This window comes from Nelumbo nucifera, chromosome 1 (assembly GCF_055504915.1).
Source record: "Nelumbo nucifera cultivar China Antique chromosome 1, China Antique-T2T, whole genome shotgun sequence".
NCBI classification, from domain to species: Eukaryota; Viridiplantae; Streptophyta; class Magnoliopsida; order Proteales; family Nelumbonaceae; genus Nelumbo; species Nelumbo nucifera.
In genome coordinates this window covers 112,043,636-112,070,594 of record NC_142649.1, presented here as the reverse complement: position 1 = coordinate 112,070,594, position 26,959 = coordinate 112,043,636, and the positions used below count along the sequence as shown (strand labels likewise).

Genomic DNA, 26,959 nt, shown 5'->3' with positions numbered 1-26,959 from the left:
CATAGCTGATCTGTTTCACAAGTGTGTCCCTTCTCACAGCAACCAAATTGATGATTTAACAAGTGCCTCAAAACCCATCGGCCGTCAGAAACCCCAAACGAGTTGTGCATCCATGGCTGCATTGAGTCCTGCGGAAGCATTGGCAATTGCTGCGGCTGTTGGCAAGCATGGTGTTCGTTGCTGCTGGTTTTGACTCGGCTTCGAGCTTCTTGAGATCACAGTAGCTTGAACGACCACCCGCCAAATTCATCTCATCCCCACCGGAAGCTTCCGCCGCTACGGTGCCCCTTTGAACAGCTTGGCTTTACCATTTGAGCTCTGTATTCTCTAAGTTGATATGAGACTTAGGATGAGTTGATGATGGGTTCGGATTGTTGGAGAAGTGAGAAGTGTTTGAAGGGGAACACCAGTGGCAATTATAGTGACGACGGAAACACCGGCATCCTCTCCCACGAAGAGCAATGAACTGGTCTATACAGTCAATTGGGTTTTATTTTGAAATTTGGATGAATAGTGAAAGGCAAATTCAATATTTGTCAATTTCGTGTTTGACTGCATGTGAATTGTGATAAAATTTAAGGATACGGCAAGCCAATATCTAAACCTTAAGAGTACAGTTCGTGAATGCCAATTTTGGTGAACATTAGAGGTAGTTTAAGAGATTTGCCCCGATAAATATAACTACGGGACCGGCCAAGACATGCTTTGAAACATGCTATGTGAGGAGCAAATCCAAACTCCAACAATCACTTGCCAACAAAATACATTCCATCGAGACTCCTCATGAATGGGTGCCTCACATGCACATCCTCCATGCATTGAGAACATCTCTTGTGAATAATAATTAATTAGTATGGGAGATGTTCCCAATGCATGGTAGGATGTGCATGTGAGGCGCCCTGTGTGAGGAGCAGATCCGGTCTCCATAGCCTACCAAGTACTAGCATGACTTGACACTGCATTTCTCATTCGTGGCAGATCTCACTTTATCACTTTTATGGTGGGTCTCAATCTCATGATAAAAATGTTAGATAAAATTGGTATGTATTCTATTGGTAGGAGATAGGGGTGGCAAAGATCCGAGCTCGAGCCTATTAGAACTTGGCTCGTCGTGAGGCTCGCGAGCCGTCTCGAATATATATATATATATATATATAATAAAATTATAGAAAATAATATATATAATAAAAATATTATAATTCTTAATTTTTAAATATCAAATAAAAAATATTTTATATATAATTTTTTATTTTTATAAAACATTTTTTCTCAAAATCAAGCTCGAGCTTATGAATTTTTTACTCGAGCCGAACTCGAACTCAAGGTTCTGTCTTGAACCGAGCTCGAGCTTGAGCCTTGTAGAACAGTCTCGAGCCTCATACTATTTGGCTCGACTCGATTTGGCTCAAATCCACCCTAGGTTAGGAGATCCCAACCCCTGAAAATCAAGAACACCTAACACCAAAAGCTTGTCAATAAAAATCACTTTCAACACATTCCAACTTGATCTGTGTCCGCACATCATGTATTGATCCATTATTGATTAGTGTATACCATAGTACAAGGCATTAAGTTCACGATCATCCATATGGGATACGTTTTAGGCTTGGGCTCAAAATCTAGGTCCAATAGTTGCATTCCGGATCTGCTTCTCACATCCTTACGCACAGATCACCACCACTGTGTATTGGGAACATCTCCATCTCCCCTTGAATGACAAGGAAGATGTTCCCGCTTCGCAGCTGTAATGTCTCACGGATTTAGATGTGAGAAGAGCTCGTGGGTAGCAGATCCAAGCCCCAATGGTTGGGCCAAGTTCAGGCTTGAGCTAGTCATTTTCTTCTGTTAACAAAGAGGCAAAGCCCAGCCCAGCTGTGAATAAGTGTAGGGAAAACCCTTATTTGAAAATTGAAAGAAGAAAAAAGGATTTGGAAGTTTTCCATATGAAAAAATGCTGTAAGCTCCTGATTTTAACTGTGCGGATCAGAAGTAGAGCTCTTGTATATTGTGTTATTATATATGTTTTTATCTTTACAGAGAGAAGTTCAAACATTAATGCCAGAAAGTTCATTAAAATCTAAAGCACAAAACTACATTGTATCTGAATCCTCAGGATATCAATCAATCAGGAGATGCATCAAGTATGTCAATGGCTACGACTTGATCACCCATAGATAAGGTTCTGAGACAACAAACAATGCCATTGCCATGGGTCTAGTCAAGCTGAGTAGGCAAGAGGTCCCATAAATAAAGAAATTGGTCCAATTCACCCAATCACTGTTGTGTGTAGTTTGGACCTAAAAGAGATTTTTTTGTTGGTGATTCTTCTTTCTTTCTTCCCCGAGCTATGGTTATGGTGTCTGTTGACACTTCACACTGCTCAAAGAGGAAGGAACAAGAAGAAAACAAGGAAATTGCAGAGAGAGAGAGAGAGAGAGAGAGATAAGTCAGAGATCGCAGATGCACACTGTCCATCCAAAGTAGAAAAATTTTGAGAAACAAAGGAGGTTTGTGGCCTTGTCATCCATGGTTAGTTGCACATTGGGAATATCTCTCTTGTTCCGGATCAGGTACGTAGCTACGCACAGCAGCTGGTTTCCAACACCACTACAGCAGCTGCTCTGTTCTTTCATGCATGCAGAGCTCTGATCAGTTTTTGAAATTATCTCCTCTAATTAACTCTAAGAAATGATCTCAACTTCTGGGTTCTTGGACACTACACTAACTGATCAATGTGGTATCTCTAAGGAACTTTTCGTTTTCATCCTCAAGATGTCAGCTGGTCGGTACCTTGCTCCATGCATGTTCCATTAATCTCTCTGCATTTCAGCCTTAGGTGTTCTTTTCTGTTGTTGGATATGCACTGTGTTATGAATTCGCTAGTCTATTTTTCCTTCCCCTTATTTTTAACCATCTTAAGTTTTAATTAGCTTTCAAACACTCTTAGGCATAAGGCAGCGGCCATGAATCGCCTACCGGGTGTCGTCCACTGCTTCTGCAAACGGACTGATTGTGATTTGGAATGCTTAAAAATGCTACATATAAATAATGCTCTGTTTTGATCTCATATAAAGTAACTATTTTTTAATAATTAAAAGGAATAATATTAATATAGGCATTTTTTCTTCCCATACTACCTCTCACAGTTGATGTTGATCAGAGTTTTAGATGACCAACTTCTGCAACAATTAGAGCTCTGAATAAAATATAACCTAAAAGCTATGAATGTTTATCTTGGGATTCTTAGAACTAACTGAATTCTTGCCTCAGGATGTTGATTTAGACAAGAAGCCAAGGAAAAATAGTCCTCAGAGGCCTTCTTATATTAAGAATTTCCAAATGAAGAATGCCCTATTAAAAGATGTTTCCTCTGTAACATGTTTAAAGCATCCAGCCCTGGAAAAAGGAAGTGTATCAGATCTTGTCTGTTTAAGTAGTACCGTAGGAGGTAACAGTTCTAAAGTAACTTAATAGGTCCAATGCATACATAATGTTACTGAGAATTTTCTTTATTCAGGTCTGGGTGGTTCCTTCGTTGGTGGGGGTGCCTTCACAGAGTTGGTTCCTTTTTTTTCCTAACAGGTTTCATTAACATCAAAGGAGTAGCTGTAAGATAACTTTGTAAATTTTAAAACTACTCTTTTGTATATTTGTATGTGAATTATTATCTATTTGGTGTCCAAGGTGAATGTTCAGGGGTATTTTTAATCTCAGCCTCTTTATATATATATATATAGATTGGGAATCTACTTCTCAAGCTTGATAGGGGCATCCCTACAACTTACAAGTTCTTTTGGTCACATGGGATGATATCTGATGAAATTGGCCTCACCATCACAAATGAATGTGATTTTGATGAGCATGTTTGTAGTGGCACACAACGTGAGCCACTCATGCAACAAAGCCATTGTTTGAGGCAAATCAGGTGGTTGGTGATTAAGACAATTGAGGTAATATTCTGCAACCAACTAATACAAATATGAATTGTGAGGCTTCATTGAAGGCATCAAACATGACCCAAGGGAAAAACAAGACATGTCAACTAAGGGGAAAAAAGAACAAAATACTTTCCTCAAAGGCATCATTTCATCAGCATGAGCTGAGTTGTTTCCACTAGGATGGGGAGATTAGGCAAAGAAGGTAAAGTGAAAAAAAAAAAGGAAATGAAACAAATTTTAAAGCATTGAAATTCCTTTTAGCAAAACCAAGTGCAACTACAACCTTGAATAAACAGGAAAACAATAAGTTATGACTTTCTTTGTGAAAACTGAAAATAACCACTAGGAACCCCTAATAAAACCATTTGCAATACCACACTTCTAAAAGCAATTGAAAATTTCAATAGCTTTATTAAGTTTTCTTTCAACATATATAGCAGTACTATACTGCTCTGATTTTTTGCCTCTTAAATGCATTCTCTTAGAGTTGGTGTGAAGGTTGTTGTATGCTTACTAAAGATACAATGCTTCAGAGATCTCATAGAAGTTATTCTTAAGTTGATATTATCTGGCTTCAATTGTTTGTGAAAGTATATGTTGAAGTAAGCATTACCATTAGTTCATGATCTCTTAGGTGCATTCTAAGAGGAGATAATTGACTCAAGTTCAGCTTCCACCTTGATTCCAACAAATTATAAATGGCAGTATTCCCTGGGAAATCTAAAAGCCACTCTAATTCCAAGAACTTATTTTGATAATTACCCTGATTCCAAGAACTCGCAGAATTGGGTGCAAATTAGGTTCAGCATGGGTGTCATAGCTTCATATGCATAACTACCAAGCAAGAGAATGTACTGCCTAGATGATAGAGTTGCAGATTCTTTGATTGGGTGGGGGTTTACAAGGAGAGAGAGAGAGAGAGAGAGAGAAGGCAGCTAAAGCTATTGCCACCAAAGGAGAAACCATCTGCATGTATGAACTCCAAGAGTTGCAAAAACCACTAAGGTGGTATTTGGAAATTTGAAACACTTCCTTTCAGTGTGTAAGAGTAGCAACACTGTTTGACAACTGAGAGGTGAGAGACAGATTTAGATCGAATTGGTCCATTTGATGGAAGTGGTGATGTCATGACCTATGCAACTGCTTTTAAAGTGTGTTTCTTTCTATTTAGTTTGTTACTTTGTAAAGGGTAACACTTTAGTGAGGAATCATAACTGCACAAGCGTGGAACGTACAATCTATGGTCTTGATGGGGAAACAGGATTCAGTCAGAGCAAAGTCCATTCGAACAGCCATCATAGCCTTGCATTGGGAATATCTCCCCATCAAATAAAACATAGAAGTACGGAGATATTCCCGATGCAAGGCTATAAAGGCTGTTCGAACAGTATTCGAACGGATTTTGTTCTAACTAAAGCTGATCTCCTTGATGGGAGGATGATCATCTATGGTCTTGTGTAGTTTCTTGTTATGAGGCAAATGATAGGTAAGCAATTGTTTGGGATGTCATCTCCTCCAAAATAGATAATTGCGAATGGTGGGACATCATCAAACTATAGTCTAAAGGCCAGGTAAGCAATTGTTGTTTGATCATTATGTTCTTTTCCTATTTGCTTCATATACATACTTAATTTTGTTTCAAACAAAACATTTGAACCAGAACTTTATTAATGGGGAAAATCTAATAGACTCTCGTTACACTTCTGTTCTATCATTTTCTTTCTGATGTTAAAACATGATTCTTGCATGGGTAATACCAGGATCCTTCACTTCTACCCCTAAGTTCCTATGTCAAAACATTATTCTTGCATGGGTACAGGTAGGGGATATCTATTGGGCCAATTGTAACCCAATTTGAGTTGTCATTTGTAATGAAACGTGAAACTCCTATTGCAACCAATTCATTCATAATTGTTGTCAATGCCCTAATTGACTATATGGACTATTATCAATAGGGCTGTCAATGGACTGATTTATGGTCCAATCCAACTCAATACAATATGGGCCCATAAGCAAATAGTCCAAGTCTGATCCAACCCAAATCTAATGGGCAAAGAATCTAATCCGATTCATATTTATGCAAATGAATCCAAACAGGTCATGTGCATATCATGTGATCTATTAATTGACCACATGCATGTCTTTTTTAGGGAAAAGGGGTTCAAAGAGACATGCATACGTTTCTTAGGGTCTGTTTGATTGCTAAGAAAATTGGACTGAGAAAGGATGGGATGAGAAATGTTGGGATGAGAAAAGGAAAATTTATTTTCTCAGTTAGTTTTAATGTGTTTGTTTGCTGAGAAAATTTTTGTGAGAAAATCCACTTTCTAGTGTTTGTTTGCTGAGAAAATTTTTCTCAACTAAAAAAATGCATGTAATTTACTTTTATGACAACTTGCACCCCCCAAATGTATAACACATATGATTGAACTTGCCACGTGGCATGATAGTGTTATTAAACTTGCTCATTCAAAAATTTTACTTAAAAAGAGTAAGAAATGCTTAATTATTTGGACCTGCTCATTCATCATATAATTTGTTCATAGGTCTACTCAATGTACTCATCCATAAAAAACCTGTGCATGCATTCATAAAATAGTCTACTATAAACTAAAATTGCTCTATTATTTGGACCTAAAGAAGTCGCATTCAATAACATATTTCATTCAAAAAGTCATACATACATCAATAAATCATTTGAATTTGTCTTTTACCTGTAATTAGTTCATCAATGCCAATAGTTCAACCTATTCATTCTATGTAGTCATAATCATCCATATACCAATAAATCCATTTGTGGTAAAATATAACCATTCATTCCACCTAAGTAGATTGACCATCGCAAAAAAAAGGGACAACAATCAAATTGCCAATGCATCCCCAAAAAATATACAAAATGGACACAAAATGGACCCAAAAAATATACAAAACGATCAGCAGGAGTGGAGGGCAGAGATGAAACACTGAAGGCACGGATCCATGTCTCAATTCCAAGCCTCTCTACCAACACTTCCCCTTCCAACATCTCAAAGCTTGCAGACATCCCAGCAGGAATTTTCTTCATCCATTTTGAGTGCCTTCTGCATGTTTCTGACAACAGGCTGTTTAACTGTGGCCTGTTACAGGAATAAAGTACAAAATGTAAGAATTCAGAACAGATAAAAGTTTTTTATAATAGAAACACAGAGAATTTATTAAACTAAAGACAGATTACAACACTCAAAATTAAACAATCTATATTCAAAAAGCAATTAAAACCCACCTCCCAATTCAACCATAGATAGACACTTGTGGGAACAATTTTTATAATCCTGGGTGGACCTGACTCACCATCAAGTCCTTGTGACACTATAAGAAACGTATATAAGGAGCATTAACACCAATAAAAGGTTTTGCTTTTCTGTTTAAGAAACTATAAACCTATTTCTACCATACAATCATGTTTTTAATCATTTGACAAGAACCTAAAGTCACTTCAGACCATTTGAAATTTGTATGTGTGTGTATTTTTGTTTTTTTTTTTTTTTTTTTTTTTTTGGGGGGGGGGGTACCTGTATCTCTGGAAGCATTCCTGATTGAAGGAAAAAACAAGATTTGCAGCTGCCCCTATAGTAGTAAATATCTTGCTTGCTTTTGATCCCAGAATGTTGTAATCCCTAGCAGGGGTGCAGGGGTGTTTATCCCTACAAACAACAGAAGAATTATTAGAATGAGAATACACCATAGAGAAACCTTTCTAGAACTAATAATATATGAGTAAAAAAAGGAAGAAACACATAAACATTAAGGGGAATGTATTTTAGTCAAATTTTTAACTCTAAAAACACCTCGAGGCATACCTTGAACATCATTGTCCTCTTCCCAGATGAACCTCAAAGGAGAAAGTAATGAAATCTCAAAAGAAACTGTATTCAATTTACTGAAATTGAGCTTGTACAGTGGTCTATTTATAGGCACTGCCCAACTTTCCTACAATAGTAAAATTAGTAAAAATAATAAAACCCTAATTGGGCTAAATCTTTCCAAAACATTGTATTTTACTAAAAGAAGACTTTCTAATCAAACTCAGACTCATAACAAACTAAAATGAAAAGGATGCCAAAGCTTACCATAAAATGAAAGTTTTTAGAAAAATCCCCCATTTGGAGACCAAAATGATGGAACTTGTCAGCATGTAGTGCTCATAGAGACTATCATTTTGACTAATGACATGTCAAAAATGGATGCCTGGATCAAAAATTATGGACATTTGAAGATTCAGCACCTGTTTTGGCCTCTTTTCTTCTTTTCTTTGTGATCCTAGGCCTCTAAAAACTTTTCAGCAACTTGTTCTACATCAAGGTGGAGGAGAGGAGATGAAGAAGTTTGAATGGTTTGTCAGGTGGGGCTAACTTTTGAGAATTGGGAAATTATGCCGGCTCATCCACTAACATGTCCTCCCAGACTAAATCTCACACCTCTCCAAGCCCAACCAGCTCAACCAAGCCCAACCTTTGCTTTGGCAAGGTTGTTATGTCAAAGTTGTCATCAATGAACCATAGCAACTCTTAGGCTATGGGGTTGGAAGGATGCCATTCAATCTGCTCTCCTTACTCATCCTAGTCAAAAATAGTTTTGCACCATTAGCAAAGACCTTCTTCCTCTTAATTGCTATAGTAAAGATTAATTGTGATTCAAGTGTCAAATAATCGAGATTAATGTCTAAGTTTAAGAGCAAAATTAGCCCTCACATCATAGGAAAGCAATATGTATTTCTCATTCTTTGCCTGCATTGCATTTTTTAAATTGTTTATCAGTTGCATTTTTTTTTTGAATTTTCATCAGTTGCAAAATTTTGATCTTATAAATAATTTAAACCAACATTCTTTTGCAGCTCAAGTATCAAACTTCCAGGTTGGCCAAAGTCAGAACTTACAAAGTGACAAAACAATATTCTTTTAAAGATTTTCACTTCATTTTACTTGATCTTGTATTTTTAGCATTGACCAATTTTTTATGATAAACATACTCCATTCCCTAACAATTTATATGTTATGATTTGCAGGTTCAACCATTATGTTAAGTGGATTTGCATTGGAAGACGTGCTACATTATCTGAGAAAGTGATTTTTTTAAAATTCCTTGTACTTTTATATGTCAATTGGATATTGTATTTAGACAATTTGTTTTCGATATTGTAATAATTAATAATTCAATTAATAGATTTTATTTTTAATTGCATTTTTACTTAAATGGTCATGAGATTTTTATTAAACAGGTATTAAATTGAGATTTGTTATGAAATTAAGCTAGTATAAAAAAAAAGAAATATCAAAGTCAGTGGTCATGCAACTGCCCACTTAGCCATAAACAAGTTACAAGCCAGTGGTCAAATGGACTTAAGTCGGCAGTTCGGACCGCCGCCCAAGAAGGCAGGTAGAATTTAGACTAGCCTAAGGCAGTGGTCAAATGAGAGCTAAGTCGGCGGTTTGGACTGTCACATAAGAAAGCAGGTAGAGTTTTGACTGACCTAAGCCAGCAGTTCAGATCGCCTGAACCACCTAAAAATGGAAATAACGAATTGATAAATCTAAGGCAGCGGTCGGAACTGCCACCTCTATTAGTGCTAAGCCAGCGGTTTTGCATACCACTACTTTAGATTGGTAGTGGTCTTGACCTAGGCCAGTAGTGGTTTAGGGGGCGGGTTAAAGACCCACTGCCTTAGATCTAAGGCGTTGGTCTTCACACCTAAGACGGCAGTCATGCAACCATCGCCTTAGACCATTTTTCTTGTAGTGTTGGCTCGTTGCTTTGGGTCCCATTCTTTTAATTCTTACTCATTTAGAGAAAGAATGGGCAATTAGAGCCTTGGGTTACAAAATTCTTGCCATAGGCCTAGTTCTTTTTAGAATGAAAAATCAGCCATATCACAAAAATTGAGGTTGCCTACAGGATGAAAAATAATCACACATTTTCATTCTTTGAAGAAACTATATGCCTACAAAGTTGCTGCCATAGATGTTTACTAGCGGACTTCCATGGATCAGCGGACATTAACCATCGGCCATTCATCGGTACATATCTATGCCAACAGTTTGGAGATCTAGGTTGGCGGTTTTATAATTGCCAACATAGAGTTTTCCGAAGCATGAAAATGAGCAGCATAGGGCACTTGTCAATCTGAAAAAATTCATTTTTTGGAAAAAGTGTTTGGTTCGTAATAATATTTTCTTATTATACCCATTCTTATCCATTTTAGAATTTCATTATGAGGAATGAGAATCGAGCCAAACAGGGCCTAAACCTCTCCGCATCCTCATTTTTGGCAAAGCTGAAGTTGATCTGTCCCCATTAAATAAAAATAGGATAGAGCAGTTCAAGATTTGTTATCCTCTGTTTTATTGATCCAACCAAAACTGTTAGGCTTATGCAAGACAAAAGGACAAAATATATGACTTGTCCATGTATTATTTGTACATCTACTTTTTTGTGGAAAACCTTTTCCCACCATCCAATTAAATGCAATAAATTTGAGAGGGTCATAAACTTCTCTATTTCCTTTAATTTGATGTTTATCTTTTCATAGTTTTTTTTTTATTTTTAATTTTTTATTGCTTTTAAAATTGAACAAATTAACCCAAATAGCTAATCACTCTCAAGACTTATTTCATTGTCTCTCTCTGATGTGGGGATTAAGCCTTTGTCAAAATGAGACATAGGCCTCAAGCTTCAAGGTGTAAGGTGTAAATGCAAAAATGTGTGTGTGTGTATTTTATGGCTCAAAATATATGAAAAATCAATTGTTCTATTAGTTCTTTTACTGTTGCAAGAGAGTTCAATGCAAAAAAGGGCCAATCAATTTATTAGTTTCTCTTGGATAAATCAAGTGGGATTTTTTTTTTATTATTTTAAATCTAATGTCTCAAGTTTGTTAATTTTCATTTATTTTGCTAATGGATTTATTTTCTTTGTATTGGCTTTTTTAGCATATCTCAAATCAATTAAGTTGTTTCCATTCTTCTAAACTATTGGATGGCCGTAAATTTAATGATATCATTTATACGGATGATTCTTCATATGTTTCCTTTCTTCTAAATTGGTCATTTAAATAATTTTAGAACTTTGCATTTTGAAACATGAAATGTAAAATATTTATAATTGCTAGTTGATTAATTATTGTTTTATTTAATGCTTAAAAGCTAAAACGTATTGCTTATAAACTTGTATTTCATATATATTTGTACCTTTTATCAATATAACTTGATATACTATATGTTATTTTTATCATTTATAAACTTTATTTTTATTTTTTTTAGGCTTAAATAGTTATGTGATGGGAATAGTGGTCAAAATATGTATATTTAGAATAAGCAACTCAGGTTGAAATCCTTTTAGCAACGTATTACTTTTACATAGGACTAGTTTTAAATAGACTTAAATGGAACTAATTGAGTTAATTATGAGATAGGAATAATTAATATAACTAATTAATGTTATAAGTGGTACCTTAAATAAGGTTAGTTATGGAGTCAATTATGGTAAAGGGTAAAATATAAAAACCTCCACTGAAGCTTCTAACAATCATAATAACCTTCCCTTAATTTTTACTTTAACAAAAACCTCCCTTGTAGTTTCACAAAAACCTACAATAGCCCCTCTTCCATCTTTATCCCAGTAATGGAAACTTCAAATTACAAAATTACCCTTACAACTTATAAGGCATATTTCAATATAATTCAAAATGTCAGATTTGCTATTCCAAACTTCACTAGATATTACATTTTTATAGAGTAAAATTACTTTACTCTTTCCAATCTTACTTGGTGAATTTTTTAATTAAAACTGAAATTCTTTTGGAAGTAATACATTTGGCCAAGGTTTTCTGTCCAAGACAATAATAAAAGGGAGATAACTACAGGTTTTTTCAATACTATAGAGAGGCTTTTGTAGGAGTGGCCACAAGCAGAGCCCTTCACGAGCTATTTGAGCTCAACTCGTGAAAAGCTCGGCTCAACTCGGTTTAAACTGAGCTTTGAGCTCAATATATAGGCTCGTTTGCTAATCGAGCAGAGCTCGAGCCAAGTGAAACTCGGCTCGTGAGGCTCGTGATCTTAGTATTAAATAATACATACATACATGCATACATACATACATACATACATATAATAAATAATTTCATTATATAAAATAATATTTTTTATTTTTATGTATAACAGTAAATAATTTTTTATAATTATTATTTTTATATAATATTAAATAATTTTTATATTTCTTATATTTTGTCTAAAAAATAATTTTATACATATAATTTTTATTTTTCAAAAGAAAACTTGGTTTATGGTCGAGCTCGAGCTCAAGTCTCTAGCTTAAATCGAGCTCGAACTTGATACTATTCCTACGAGGCGAGCTTGAATTGCCAATTATTTGGCTCGGCTCGACTCAAATTCACCCATACTCAGGAGAAGTCTTTATGATTGTTAGAAACTTCACGGGAGGTTTTTATATTTTACCCTATGGTAAATGGAGTGTTAAAAAGAGTTAATTAGGGTGAATTTAATAGGCATTAATTAAGATAATTGAATTTGAATTTCAAATTAAAAAAATGATATCAATAATAGATATGCCAAATGTTAATCGGGTCAGATGGGTCATGATGGGTTCGCAAAAATTGGAATGAAAAATTAAATGGGTTTACGTTTAAGATCAAGGGTGCTAGGTGGGTTCTGAATGAGAAGGGCAATTTTCATGAGTTTCATAGATACCCTACATGTTGCCATTTGATTAATACAAAGTGATATTTGTATCTTTTTTTTAATAAACCCTATTTATTTCCATTTCAACCATCGGCCTTTTTCCCCCCTTATTCGTTAGACTCCCACATAATGGTTTTTTTTTTTTTTTTTTTTAATTAAAAAGTGCTAGTAATGTGATATGACGATACATATTTCTTACCAATTTGTATTTGGTCAAATCAAAATATTTGAGGTAAAAACAACAATGGTACCAAATACAACCTTCCCATGATGACCACAAGATCAACATGGACACCATACATCTCTGAGCACCCTTGTTAATCAATCCATTCCCCGGAAAAAGAAACAATATTAGGATAAATTATATTTGTAAACCATCTTCAATATGTTTTGAACAGAGCAATTCTTGAATTGTACTAGCCCAGATGCCTCTAATGGAAAAGAAATTGATGGTTAGTGCACATGGTTATATATTGTGCAAAACGAAGCTCTTAATAGTTCTCCAAAGTTAAGTACATCAATCCCCATTCCCCACGGCTAGAAGTGCAGTAAAATACCTACAAAATATACTACAGAAAATAACTTGGTGGCAATAAAGGTACAAATCCCTGGGTAGTTGGAGTTCTATTAACATAGCCAACTACACAAAAAACACTGACAGGCAAGTACAAACCAACGAACTAATTAAATATCAATGACCGATCCACTAGTGCTGAAATATTCGGCCACAAAACAATTTATAGCAGTGTCTTTCCACATCTTGGTGCAAATCGGCTAATCTGGGATTGTCTCAAGCAGAGAAAGGTTGGCTGGACATCAACAGTTCAACACATGCGAATATGGGATTCTTAGATGGTTCATCAACACATTAATCTTTCACTGGCCTGGCTTCAAAGCCCCCCTCAGGGCGTTTCACAAGATGATAAGGCATGTGGGTTCCAAGAATTTTATCCCAAATTGGGAAGAATGGCTGCGAATAATTGTATTTTGCACCCTGGAGTTGATGGTGAACATCGTGGTAGGCAGTATTGTTCTGGAAGAATAGATGGAAGATGTTGCCAGGCAGCCAGAGTCCACAGTGATCATCAACAGTCTTGGTGACAGCAAAGCAGAAGAAGATCACAGCTGTCCGTGCAGTCATTCCAGATACCAGAAATGAGAGAGCACCTCCAAAGGTGTCAAGTAGGAGTCCCTCAAGTGGGTGGTTGTAAAGGGCCCCAATTGCATATGGGACAACTAACCTGTGATGTTGTGAGTGAATATGACGGTACAAGAACTTATTCTGGTGCATGTAGCGGTGCACAAAGTACTGCCACGTATCCATGACCAGCATTGCAACAACGATCTGCATCAGCTGAACCAGAATGGAGGGCTGAACCGTGATCCCGGATGAACTTGTCCGCGAGGTCAACTGCACCAAAACCCAGTAGTCGCTATCAATTGGTGAAGTCATTTACTGAAAAAGGCAAAGGAAATCAAGATGCTCAAGAAAAAAGTTTTAACATGGAGAACCTTTTTGTGAGTGAACTTTATATTTTTTAGTCCAGGAGGTTGGGGTTCAGAGGTGATATTTTTCTGACCACAACAACCAGAAAATTTCATGGGTGAATTTAACCAATCTTTTAATGGATTTGCTTCTGACACATGCGCTACATTTTTCAGGTTAAATCTTATTTTCCTTTCTTCTTGATCAGTAGCAAAGATAAATAATTTGATTAGTCATGAAATTTATACTACAGCTGGAGAGATGAGCTCTTTGCAGTACTTCAAGGAGTTCATCTTGCAAGAGAGATGAACTTGGACAAATTAATTATTGAAGACAATTAAGAGTTCAATGGGTTCAAAGATTGGCTAATGGAGTAGCTATAAATTAGCAAAACAGGGTCATTTGTGTTGGGCTCAATTGCAATCTGGTTTCTTTTTATGTATGTACCTTTTCTATTTTATTAGAGAGCATTGCTATCTTTCTTCAAATTATATGATTGCTAATTGGTATGTTTAAATTAGAGAACCTAAAACTAAGGTTCTCCTTTGTGAAGTTTTATCACTTGGGAAAATGGAATTATCAATTAGAGTCACCAAGACACCATGACAGCTATGAACAAAGAATCTTTTGTCCTATGCTCTTGATGTACATCTACATATCAATCTATCATAACTTGATAGTTGGACTTGAACTGCTACTTAAGGAAGAGAGAACCAGAAAGAAAGTGACAATGAAGAAATAAGTGAATGAAATTTGAAAACAAACAAACAAAAATATCATGTTGATGACCCTGCATGAACAAGATTAGATTTCATTCACAAAGCAGGCAAGAGAAGGTTAGCACCTCAGCACATTTCATGATCATTGTTCATCTTATTTGTTGAATCAGCATCAAGCAGTTCATTTCTATATGGAATTGGACAGAGGAAAATAGAAAAAAATAAAGAAAAGAAAAACTAAAACATGGAGGGTAAATATTTTCATGGTGGCAGAGTGTACAGCCTTTTTAGGAAGGTGATAAAGAGGTGCAAGTGTGGAACAAGTGTGCCTGTAGGTCCATGCAAAATTATTTTTTGATCAGCTAGCAAAATTAAACTATTCCATAGACAATCTGCTCTATTTTTGTAAATCTGAAAGAAATGATGAGATTCTCAGAGATAAATTTGCTTACAAGTTATATGATTTCATAGATCAATCAAGTAATCAACAAGGAGAAACTACGAGGTGTTTTATCTGTCATTAAATAGAAGCTTTCTTTAATTTCAGATGATTATGATCAGAAGTAGAATACCCTATATTAAATATAACAACTCGAAGGACAGAAGGTGACAAAACAAATAAATAAATAAATAAATAATATAATGATGAGAAGTCTGCTTGCTCTCTCACCAACCTTGATGATCCCCCAATATGATTCGCGTCTTACCCATTCCCTATCAAGTCTGTCAATCACTGCCATTGAGTTTGCTGGCCTCAGTTTCCATGAAAAGGTGTTGACCCAGAACACAAGGTCCTTCCCTTTCTAATGTTAAATTTGCTGTTAGATATTAGGATGTGGCAACCATAAGAAGAGTATGGAGCTAGAACCCCTACAGACTCAACAAACCTATGATTCTATTATACAAACAATATGATAATACTCAATCTCAAATTCTCAATGTCAACGTCCATAAGAACAAAGTGCCCACAAGTATAGATGGAAACATCTAAAATATATTTCCCAATAGCAAAATGTTTATTATTATAAGGATCCATCAGAGCAGAGCAAAACTTTATTTTAGTAAATTAAGGTTTGATATACTTGTATATACTCCCAGGAACAATCATCTTACTCTATCATTTATTTGGATCAGTTAAATAATATATCACTCAAGTCCACCCAAAAGGCATCCGATAGATATTATAATCTGCAAGGATAAGGCGCTCCTAGATCATTCCATTATTTCTAATTGGGTTCAGTAATCAATTGTTTCAATATATTTGCTGAGATGTACGTATGCAAGCAACAAGATACTATTTGCAGTTTAGAATGCATTTTTTTGTAATAAACTCAAGTGTCACTCAAAGAGAATTAAATGCAGACCTCAAATCAAGGATTGCTAGACACCTCTGCAAACAAGAAACCTTCAACTCTAGGTTTTCTTTTCCTTTTTGTTCTTTTTGAACTATACAATTGACAGACCAGCAACACAAGCTGACATTTTCAAAATACAAACTATTTAATACTTGGAACACAAAAAATCCTATGCCAAGAAAACAAAAGAAAGTTTGAAGGTCTGAAGCGTGTAGATGGAATAATGAAGCATCTGGTTGTGGGAGGGGAAATATTTGGTTAGCTTCAGTTGCAGTCATATTAAAAGGGTGAGACTTCACACTATTTGATGAAGGAAAAAAAAGGGCATCCGGAACCTACTAAACTTTGTTTACTTTTTTTTCCATAAAGGTATTTGTATCAGTCTGGGTTTGACCATCTTGGTAAGTTGGTAAAGTAGCAGGTGCTTATATTCAGCCGGGTTTCACAACTCATCTCTACCAAGTTAGACTGTTAACCTATAACCTACAAATAATCCAGCTTGCATCTTAAATCATCTGCACCAACATATTAACCATGTTCCCATGGGATTGGCTTTAAACAGCAAGTGAGTCCATGATACTAAAACATTGTTGATGGGGTTGAACCCTTAGACAAATTGAGCAAACCTTTTCATGTCATGCCACAAGTTGCTGATAACTGCCAAAATAAAATGACTTCTACTAATCTTGCAACCATAGAAAACATCAATAAAGTATTGAATCACAATCATGGTATCTAGGGACCAAGCAGGAAGAAAGATACCACATTCTAGTTAATTATAACTATATAAAACCTTTAGCATAAAAAAATATTTCTACCCACTGTGATGCAAAATAACAATTCTTTCCAGGTCCTCCAGGAAGCATTTTAGTTATGTGGCTGGATATGGGCATTTGTATAACCACTTTATTCAAACAACCAAGACAAAGAAAATTGCAGCATGCCATTTGATTTCGAGGGCAAGGACTTACAATTTTACTCAAAGGCCATTTGATACAACTAAATGGCTGAACAGAAAAGCTTAGTGTTTAGTCTTTCAGTGAAAAGTTTAAGGAGGTTGTGGGTTCCTTCATGGCTGAAATTGAAGTTGGGTAGATTTCTATACCCTGAATATTTTATTATTTAATTATTTTATCCACTAGATGACAGAGCAATAAGTTGTTCAGTTCAGCAACTTCAGCCGTTATCAAACAGCCCCTCTGAAGCTACCTATGCCAATTCCTAGGGGAAGATGATCAGATAATCCTACAGAAAAGAATTTTTCTTCACCAAGTTTAATGAAGGAACCAGTTAAATGTTCATTTTCCCACTATGAACATTGCAACCATTCAATAACATATTATGGAACTAACTAAAGTTGAGGGCTAAGGTTGACCAAAAAGAACTGGAGGGCAAGGATTTCACTACAAAACAAGAACAACAGTACCTAAACATGAAGGCTAATGTGTATAAGATCCATGAAGGAACAGAGGCAACACACTAGAGATTAAGAATCAGAGTTGGCAATAAAATATCCAAATTGATTTATATAGTAGCAGAGTGACATCATTAACTTGTAAGGCGACAGGATCATATACAATCAGGAAAAGAAATCATACTTCAAACAAGAACATTTTAAATTATCTAAGAGGATAGTGGATAAATTCTTAACAGTGTAAACTTTGGAGGCCTCAAATTGAACTTGACTGGCCCAGCAGTGCACTTACGTAACCATATGTTACTATATTTGGCAGCATGTGAATAAAAAAAGAAAAAAAAAAGTGTTCAATTTAGTTCTTATAGACCTATGAGCAAAAAAGAATAGTAACAAATGTGCAATGCCACCATGCACAACTCAACCTAATCCTAGAGAACAGGGTCAAACAAACTAGATTCATGTAAGCTTGGACTGGAACCCATATCAGGTTGACAAGTTCACTTTCCAGTTAGTAGGGTTTGGATTTTAATTCTTCCGTTTAAATGCAACACAGCAGCAGCGCATGGTTGCTGGTTGCAGGGCCATGAATTTCACTGCAAGGTTTCAATCTAATGGACTTATGCCACATGAAAAAGTAACTTTCAAGTTCTTTTAAATTGATTTCTTTTTCATTCTTTCTTATTGAGAGAGAGGAAAGTCAACTGTTGCCATTCAGACATGAAAAGTCCAATACAAGGTAAGAGGGCATGCCTGAAGTGGACAAGGGGTTTGCTCATATGGCCAGTTAGCTGGCTCCATAGATTCACAGCCCTACAAATACCTCTTCTTTATGGAAGCTTTTACCTCTTCATAAACTTATCCAGCTAAACTTCGACTGGACCAATAAGTCATTTATAGACCAGCAACATACAGGGATGGACTCAGTAACTATGGCCAAGAAATCAACTCCAATGTTAGTACCTGCCAAGGCATAGTAGCCATGGCCGAGAGACTTACTCCTTAGTACTGCCTGCCTAGAGGGGTTCGGGATTTCTTTAAGAGTCGCCAAATACTTCCATGGAAGCCATAGACCTGCTAGAGGTTAGGCACGCTAATGAAAGTTAAGACCAGGCATACTCTAGATAGGCAATTCATTGACTTATTATGCAGTTAGAATGATAATCAAACTTCCATTTCCGCATCTAAAGAGTGGCCCATATATTTATCTTTTTTTACAACATTCTTAAGCAACAGAAAAGATACTCACACTTATATCGAGAAACACGATAATGATTCAAAATCAATGAATAAGGAAGGGAGGAAGGAAGAAAGAAAGAAGATACTCCACACAGCACCACTGACTAAATTCAGGTACTGACCATGAAAAGTGCCTGGGCGACTGTGGCCTGGACGAGCTGTTGCAACAGAACACCCCTGATCACCACAGAAAGGGAGACCGAGTTTTTCTCTTCTTCCTCTTTTCTGGTATGCAAGCGGTACTGATCCAACGGCGGCAAGAGCTGATAAATTCCAGCATACAACCAATAAAGTACGATCGGCGCGAAAGTGCCCATCGCTTCGTCACTCAAATACCCTTCCCAAAAAACCATCTTTTTGCTCAATTAGCAGAAAAACAGGAATTTCAAGAAATGGTGGCGGAATTTCACAGTGAATCAGAAACGTTGAAACCGCATTTCACTCAAGATCGCAGAGAAAATAACGGGGACAAAATTTGTAACTCGTGAACCTAAACAGGAAAGGATATTGCAATCAATAGTAACAAGTCCATATCAGGTTTCTTCCCAATTTGCACTTGAGCTCAGGTTCCATATCGAAATTGCACAACAATTATAGACCTTCCGGCTCGATGAGGAGCTTTTCAACCCTGAAAACAACTTCAGCATACAGAAGAGGTTTTTCAAATAGATCTAGCGCACATTGGGAGTAAACTCGAGGATTCAGAACGAAACAACGATGGTTGTTCTGAGAAGAGTAGAAAGATTCGAACTTGTCTGCAGATCCATGGGAAATTCAAAGTTGCGAAATCTCTAGGGTTTTTTCCATCACATAACATAAGATGGGACGGTTTTTTTCAGTTGCTTTGGAGTTTGGAGGAGCCGGAGAAGAACTTTGAAAAAAAGAAATTGAAAAAAATGTAAAAATATCTGAGATAATTATCAGGAAAATAGCTGGAATTGGAAAACCAACAGCTATCTTTAATCTTTACTTGTTGGACTTCGGATTTCCTTCTTCTGTTAGTGTGTTAGCAAACGATTGAATCAGAAGATTCCAATCGGACGTCGAAAAAGGTTCCTCGTTAAATTGAAAAGTTGATTCTTATGATGTTATCAAGGGCGAAAGGGAGAGTAGAGTTCATATCGTCTATCTATCTGCAGTAATGCACTTAGAGGACACACCAATCGAACTGACATGTCTTATAGTGATTGGGTGGCTGACGTGACAAACTCACAGTATTTTGTGATCCTTGGATTCGCCACGTGTATTGCGTCCCTGACGACGTATTAGTGAGCAGCAGTACAGTATAGCAAATACTGACTGACGTGTTCACTCGTGATTGGATATGTAGGCCATGCAGACTTTTGAGCAGTAGATCCTTTCTCGTTTTAACACGTGGTAGAGGTTTGTTAAATATCTCCTCATGAAATAAAGCATAGTTTCCGAATTCCGATGCAAGGCTGTTCGAACGGACCTTGCGGTGACTGAACCCGATCTCGGATCTGCTTCTAGTTTCGACTTGCACCGTTAAACTGAATAAAGATCTTTCTGTTTCACCAGAACCAGAATCTACGCTTGTTTCCGAAATACAACGTTCGTTTCCAAATCCAAAATACAACGTGGTAGAGGTTTGCTACACGTACACACGTACACACGCATGGATGCATGCAAATGCAATGCAAGTATCGTTTAAATGTGGAAACTTTAGGCTTCGAAAGGAGTTGAAAATTTACACCATCCATTAATGGCACAACTGCACAAGCCTATAACCCACAGTTTTTAAAGATGAGTGACTTAATGGTAAATTTTTCCACATTGTCAACACCCTGATTTTCTTTCGATTTATCGCCTGAACTCCAATTTACCTGGTTGCTAGCGATTTTTCCAAAGGATTTTACGTTTAAAAAACGAATAAGGCCATGCATTAAAAAATTAAAAAATACAAAGAAAGAGGGAATTTGGATGCAAAGAGAAACCAAAGAAACTCGAAAACGAGCCACCACTAGTCATTTTTGGTCATTTGAGAAGTCAGTCGCCTCCTCTCTTTGAATCCACTACTACAATGCTCAACCTATGCGAATGGAGAAGACAAAGGATTTTCTCCATTTGCAGGGGTAGTATAGGCATTTTGAATTTTTTAGGGACTGATTCATCCCAAAAATTATGAACAAGTATCCCAAATGATATTTATTTCTTAAATAAGTACTTATTTTTCATTTATTGTGTGGTTTTACCACTTATTTTAAGTACGTTGAATATATACTTATTTTACGTGCCTTCAAAGGTTTTTGAATCCTGGAACAGAACAACTGTTTTCTTGTACTACATCAGATTTGATCTAGAATATGTGAGATTTTGCTTAAGAACAATGTTTCAGACACACGTCAGTCAATAAATCCTCTAACTATTGCATTTACTATTCTGTCATCTTGCATTTTAAAATAATATCCTATTGCTATTGCTAGTGCAAGCAAACTCCAAGGAATGAAAAGTGGACACATGTGCTACAAGACATATTTTATGTTCTTCATGTCCCCAACATCCGTAGAAACTTGATTTGAGGCTCCTTGCTCAATAAATTTGAGTAAATGGAGTATTTACTTGATAAACTCGTACTCAATAGAAATGGAGTATTTGTCGAATAGAGTTATTGCAATAATGGTCTATTTGTGATAAATGTACTTGAAATCATAAATGAAAATGTTTTTACATCGTTTGCTTGTATTGTTGATTTTTTTTATAGTTGGCATGATGGACATGCTAGTCTTTTATACTTGAACAAAATGAAGCAACAAGGTTGGTTTCTAATTTTTCAACAAATTACTTTGGCAAATGTGAAATTTGTGTAGAATCAATCACACTATGAATTTTTTTCATATTAATTACTTGAATTTTAGATATATCATAGTTAGGATATAAATTGAAAATTAATAAAAGTAACAATATGGTTAAAAATAAACTTAAATACTTGTACTAAATGTGTACCTATAGAAATTTTAAATTATAATAACAATTATTATTATTATTATTATTCCACTTCTGTCTTAAATAAAAATTATTTTTATTTTAACAATTATTTTTATTTAATATGATGATTATATAACGTTAGAAATGTTCCAAAATGTCTTTGACAAAGCTCTATACTTTTTTTTTATTTTTTTTGTGTTATATCATTTTTTAAATATTAATTATTCAATTATGACATCATGAATTTCTTTAAAAAGTTGGATCATTGACCTATCATTGATTAATCCATTTGACCCAAACCACTAACCCATGGCCCAAAAAGAAAAATAGTTTGATTCATAGGTTGACATTAAATTTTATATTCCGTTTCCATTATTGATAAGATTATATTGTATAATATTTATTTTTGTTCAGTAAATGTATAATATTATATATGTATCCAATATTTTTATTTTTTATAAATATATAATGTTATATCTTATGTATATATAACATTATATCTGATGTATAATATTTATTTTTGTGATTCTTTGTATTTTCTATTTTTAAAAATTTTATTATTTGACTATGATATCATTTCATTTTTAGGTTGATTTTAATTTTGGCTTTGCATTTTCATCACTTACAAAAATACTTCTTACAATTCATACTTATTTTTGTTCAGTATAATGAATATTCAATATTAATGACATGCCTAGTTCTTTTTATTTTTTTGTATTATATATTTTGTTTATTTTAATTTTTATTATTTAATTATGGCATTATTTATTAACGGATTTGACCCCAAATGGTTGAATTGCTTACCCACCACCAAGAGGGAAGAAAATGGTTTTGTTTTTAATTTATTTTTCAAAATATTTATTTTTATATTATTAAAATTAATGTTATGGATTTAATTAGTACGATTTAATGATGGGAAAAATATATCTTAAATATAGGATTTAATAAGATAATATACCTTAGATATGAGATTTAATGAGAGATAATAGGAAAATAGTTTTACTTCCAATTGGTTTTAATTTTTACATTTTATTTCCATCATTAATAAAAAACATTTCTTATTTATCATCAATCTTTTCAATTTATTGTTGACCTAGCCGATTGAACCGTCACTCGGCCTTCATTCTAGGTTTGGTTCTGTTGAAACTCCCCATTTTGGTTAAAAACCATCTAACTTGGGCGGTTCAACCATTGACTCGTTCGACCCAGTAACCAAGTCGTAGGTTGCACACTTATTATGTGCAAACTTTTGGAAGCCATAACTTTGCACTCCAATGTCCGATTGGGGTTATCTTTTTTTTTATTTTGAGTAACTTTTCAAGATCTATACGTCCCAAGGCCATTACACACATTGCCTTGCTATTTTCGCAAAAAAAAACCCTTTTTTGGCCATAAATTGTAATTTTTAGTATTTTTTATAAATAATAATTTAAAACATAAATAAATATAATATAATGCATATATTATATGTAATATATGTAAAACATAAATATGATATATGCAAAACATAATTATACTATTTATTGATAAAATATGTATTTTTACACACACATAGTGTTGAGGCAAAGCGGTTTGACTCATTTGACCTTGACAGTCAAACTGGTGACGTGTGACTCGAAGGAAAAAGCGGGTCGACCTCTAGGTCAATTTTTAAAATATTGTTTATCATACTTATTATTGTTTAATATGTCAAATATATGATGTTAAAAACGTTCTCATTTTTTTAATTTCTATATTTTTTGCATTTTATATATTTCTGAATTTTATTATTTAATTGTGGCAACATGGATTGGTCCATTTGACCCAAATGGTTTAATTTCTTACCACCACCTAGATGAAAACACTATTTTTTCCAAGTAGATTTTAAAAGTATAAGTTTTTATGTTATTGAAATTATTAATTTATTATGTATGTATTTAATTATAGAATTTAATAATGAGAAGAAACAAAGAAGCCTTAAATATATGATTCAATGAAGGTGAATGCAAATTAATACCTTAAATGTTGGATTTAATTTGAGATAATTGAATGCATTGAATATCTTAAAATTAACTCTTTTCAACTCATTTAATATCAATAACTAATCACCCTATTTGCCCTCATTTTTTATTAATCAATATAAATATAAAGGGGTAAATTTTGTCATCGCAAAATTCTAGAAATATTCTTGAGGCTATTCGTACTTTTTAAAGTAGTATAGATATAATCAAAACCCATTTGGATCCTAGTATTCACTTGGTTAAGAACAAAGGCAATGATATATCTTAATTCAAATATTCTAGAATTATCAAAAATTTAATTTATTTAAAAAATTGCACTCATCTTGACATTGTATATGTTATTGTTAGATTAAGTAGACACATTCATTATCATAGTACTGACCACTGACATTCTATTGTTAAATTACTAAAATATCTTAAAGGAAGGATTTAGTGATGTAAACTAGATTCTGATTTAGAATATAACTCTACCACTAGTTATGCTTCATTAATTGATGGGGATGTTGTGTTGGAATTCTTCCAAACAAACTTGCACAACCAAATCCACCATGGAATCCAAATTTATTTCCTTGGAAAGGGTTGGGACTAAAGCTAAATGGATGAGGAATATCTTAACTGATATACATTTATATGAAAAGTTAGTTTCCTCTATTTCACTACATTGTGATTACTAGGTTGCTATTGCTTGATCAAAGAATAAGACCTATAATGGTAAAAATAGACATATAAGACTTAGACATAATGTAGTGAAAAGATTAATTTATGATGGGATTATATCCTTTAATTTCATAAGGTTAGGAAAAAAAACTTGGTAGATCCTCTAACCAAAGCTCTTTTTGGGAAGCTTGTTTTTGAATCTTTTAGAGGTATAGGACTTAGGCCTATTTCAGATATCGTTAGTGATAGAAGCCTAACCTATGTGAATGGAGATCCCATAAGCTAGGTTCATATAGGAAAAACAAAACCAACAGATGACCTGTTGAGCACTATAAATTTTTATTATGTCCCTATCTCATGTTGTTTTTTTAAGAGCTCCTCTACCATTTAAGGTTGAGTTGTATACTCTTAATGAATTTTGTTATAATCTTGATTTCGCATGAAATGGCAACACACATGTATGGTTCATGGATTAACCTATATGAGCTTGGGGGTGGGGTTACGATAACTTAGACCGATTTTCTAGTAAGCTCATGAAACCAAGATGATGTAGGGCCAAAATAGTGCCGCCCCGCTGAATATGCAACAATTATAAGATAGTTGTGTGGTTAGGAATTTAGCATATCTACACTAAAGGAAACTAGTTCATAAGTTTAATTCATTAGTATTTTGTAGGTCCTTATTTGCATATCTAAGTGTAGGTTCAAAGTCCAAATGGCATCTTCATCATTGCACCTTTGTTTTAGAATTTCAACTTGGTATCACTTTCTATATTAAACATTTGAATTGTGTAAGGGATTTGGTAGTTTTGTTAATTAGCATTATTCAAATGTTTAGCAAGGGTAATGTTGTCTTTTCACCTCTTTTGTCTTTGCATTTAATTGCATACATCCATATGTGTGTATTTTATGTCCACACAAACTCTATTTTGAGTTTTAATTAAATTTCAAAATTTCCTTCACTTCTAAAGCACTTTATCTCCTAGTGTTTTATTTTAATCCCATATGGGATAATTACAAAAAGTTTTTTTTTTTGAAAAGGTAAGGTAATTTTATTTAGAACAAGAAAACATACAAATAGAGATCATGCCAAGGAAAATGTTAGATAGTGTATGCCCTTAGCTCCAATCGGATTGATGTACTAGTGCATTTATTGTAAATGACTAAAAGTATATAATTGATTTGTGTTATTATGGTGTGTTTGTGTAATACCCTTAAACTAGACACTTAAGAGACTCGTGTTAGTTTAGAATCTTTACTTGGATAGACCTGGGGAGGTTTATCCTGCCAAGGCTGACACTAATGTGCTGCCAAGTTGGTTGGGGTGGCTTGTCTCAGCTGCCATGGTGAGACCTGAAGCACATGTAGTGTGGGTTTAATTGAAACTCTGAACTGGACCATTTTCCAATTATGCCTTGGACCTTGGAGACAGATGGGTAGAACTGGAAAGTTACACCTGACCCCTAGACTCAATTATGGTACTGCACTAGGTGTTGGATTGGAATGTCTTTGATATGCCAATCAGTGAGATCCTTAGAGGGGGTCAAAACCTGGGTATGTTGGGGCAGTCCGAGAATTCACCTGAGTGGGTGATCATAGTGATAGGATCAGCCCCTTTGTCAGACAAAGTGAATGATCGGAGAATGCACTCTCTTTGATGGAAACCTAAACTGCCGGCAGTTGATTTCAAATTTGTTGAGATTTATTTTTGTAAAATATATTTATATAGAGATATACATATATATTATGGTTTCACAAAATGTTTGCAAAAATGTTTTAATTCTCGAGATCCATGTGAGCAGAGAGTGCAACACTGTACCTTGCAGCCGAGGGAAAGGTCCTCTCTTATCGGGTAGTGTTTGATCATTATGGGCTGAGAGGTTAAGTATAAGACCATTTAGGGCTTTTACCTGATGGGCTAATCTCACATATGCCCACAGTCCTTGGTCCTTCATAAGATGGCTAGACCCAATGACCATTTAGTGTAAATGTTGGGCCCATTAAGAGCCCATACTGATGGACTCAGGGGTTCACTATATTCAGTAGTGAATCGGCTAGGCCTTGTAATAGAGGCTATGCTAAACCCATGTGGCTTATGTGGAGATCAATGATAGGGTCCCATGCCATACAAAGAGAGCCAAGCTAGCCAGCACTTAAATGGAAATGAGCCTAAAGCTCAATTTGAACTGGGTTTAATTTGATTAATTAAATAGGGAGCGAATTTGGGTATGGATCAGTAGATAAGGATAAGAGGATAACTTTTATCCACTTAAAGAGTTCAAATCCAAATAAATATTTGGATTAGGAATCTTCTAATTGGATTAGGAGAAGTTGATCTTGATCTATAGATAAAATAAGGGATAAGCTTTATCACTTAAAGAGTCCAAATCCAAATAAAGATTTGGATCAAGAAACTCCCAATCAGATTAGGAGGTTAACTCTTTAAGGATTATATAAAAGGAGGAGGGTAAACT

At 34.9% G+C, this 26,959-nt stretch overlaps 1 protein-coding gene and 1 long non-coding RNA gene across 3 annotated transcripts; one reads left to right on the top strand and one right to left on the bottom strand.

Annotated features, from left to right (window-relative positions):
- Positions 1–2,042: 2,042 nt before the first annotated feature.
- Positions 2,043–9,158, top strand: LOC104587415 (uncharacterized). Its single transcript, XR_016079081.1, has 2 exons — positions 2,043–8,856; positions 8,983–9,158. It is a non-coding gene; the product is annotated as an uncharacterized LOC104587415 (long non-coding RNA).
- Positions 9,159–13,141: 3,983 nt separating this feature from the next.
- On the bottom strand, positions 13,142–19,817 carry LOC104587417 (very-long-chain aldehyde decarbonylase GL1-9-like). Of its 2 annotated transcripts, XM_088892471.1 has the most exons (3): positions 19,006–19,777; positions 15,550–15,678; positions 13,142–14,081 (listed from the first exon to the last, which is right to left on the bottom strand). In XM_088892471.1, exons 1-3 carry the CDS (start codon positions 19,234–19,236, stop codon positions 13,539–13,541), a joined length of 903 nt encoding a protein of 300 aa, XP_088748597.1. In that variant the 5' UTR covers positions 19,237–19,777; the 3' UTR covers positions 13,142–13,538. The 2 variants fall into 2 exon arrangements, with proteins under 2 accessions (XP_088748597.1, XP_010243330.1); XM_010245028.3 differs by lacking the exon at positions 15,550–15,678 and having other exon boundaries at positions 19,006–19,817.
- Between the last annotated feature and the right edge of the window lie 7,142 nt (positions 19,818–26,959).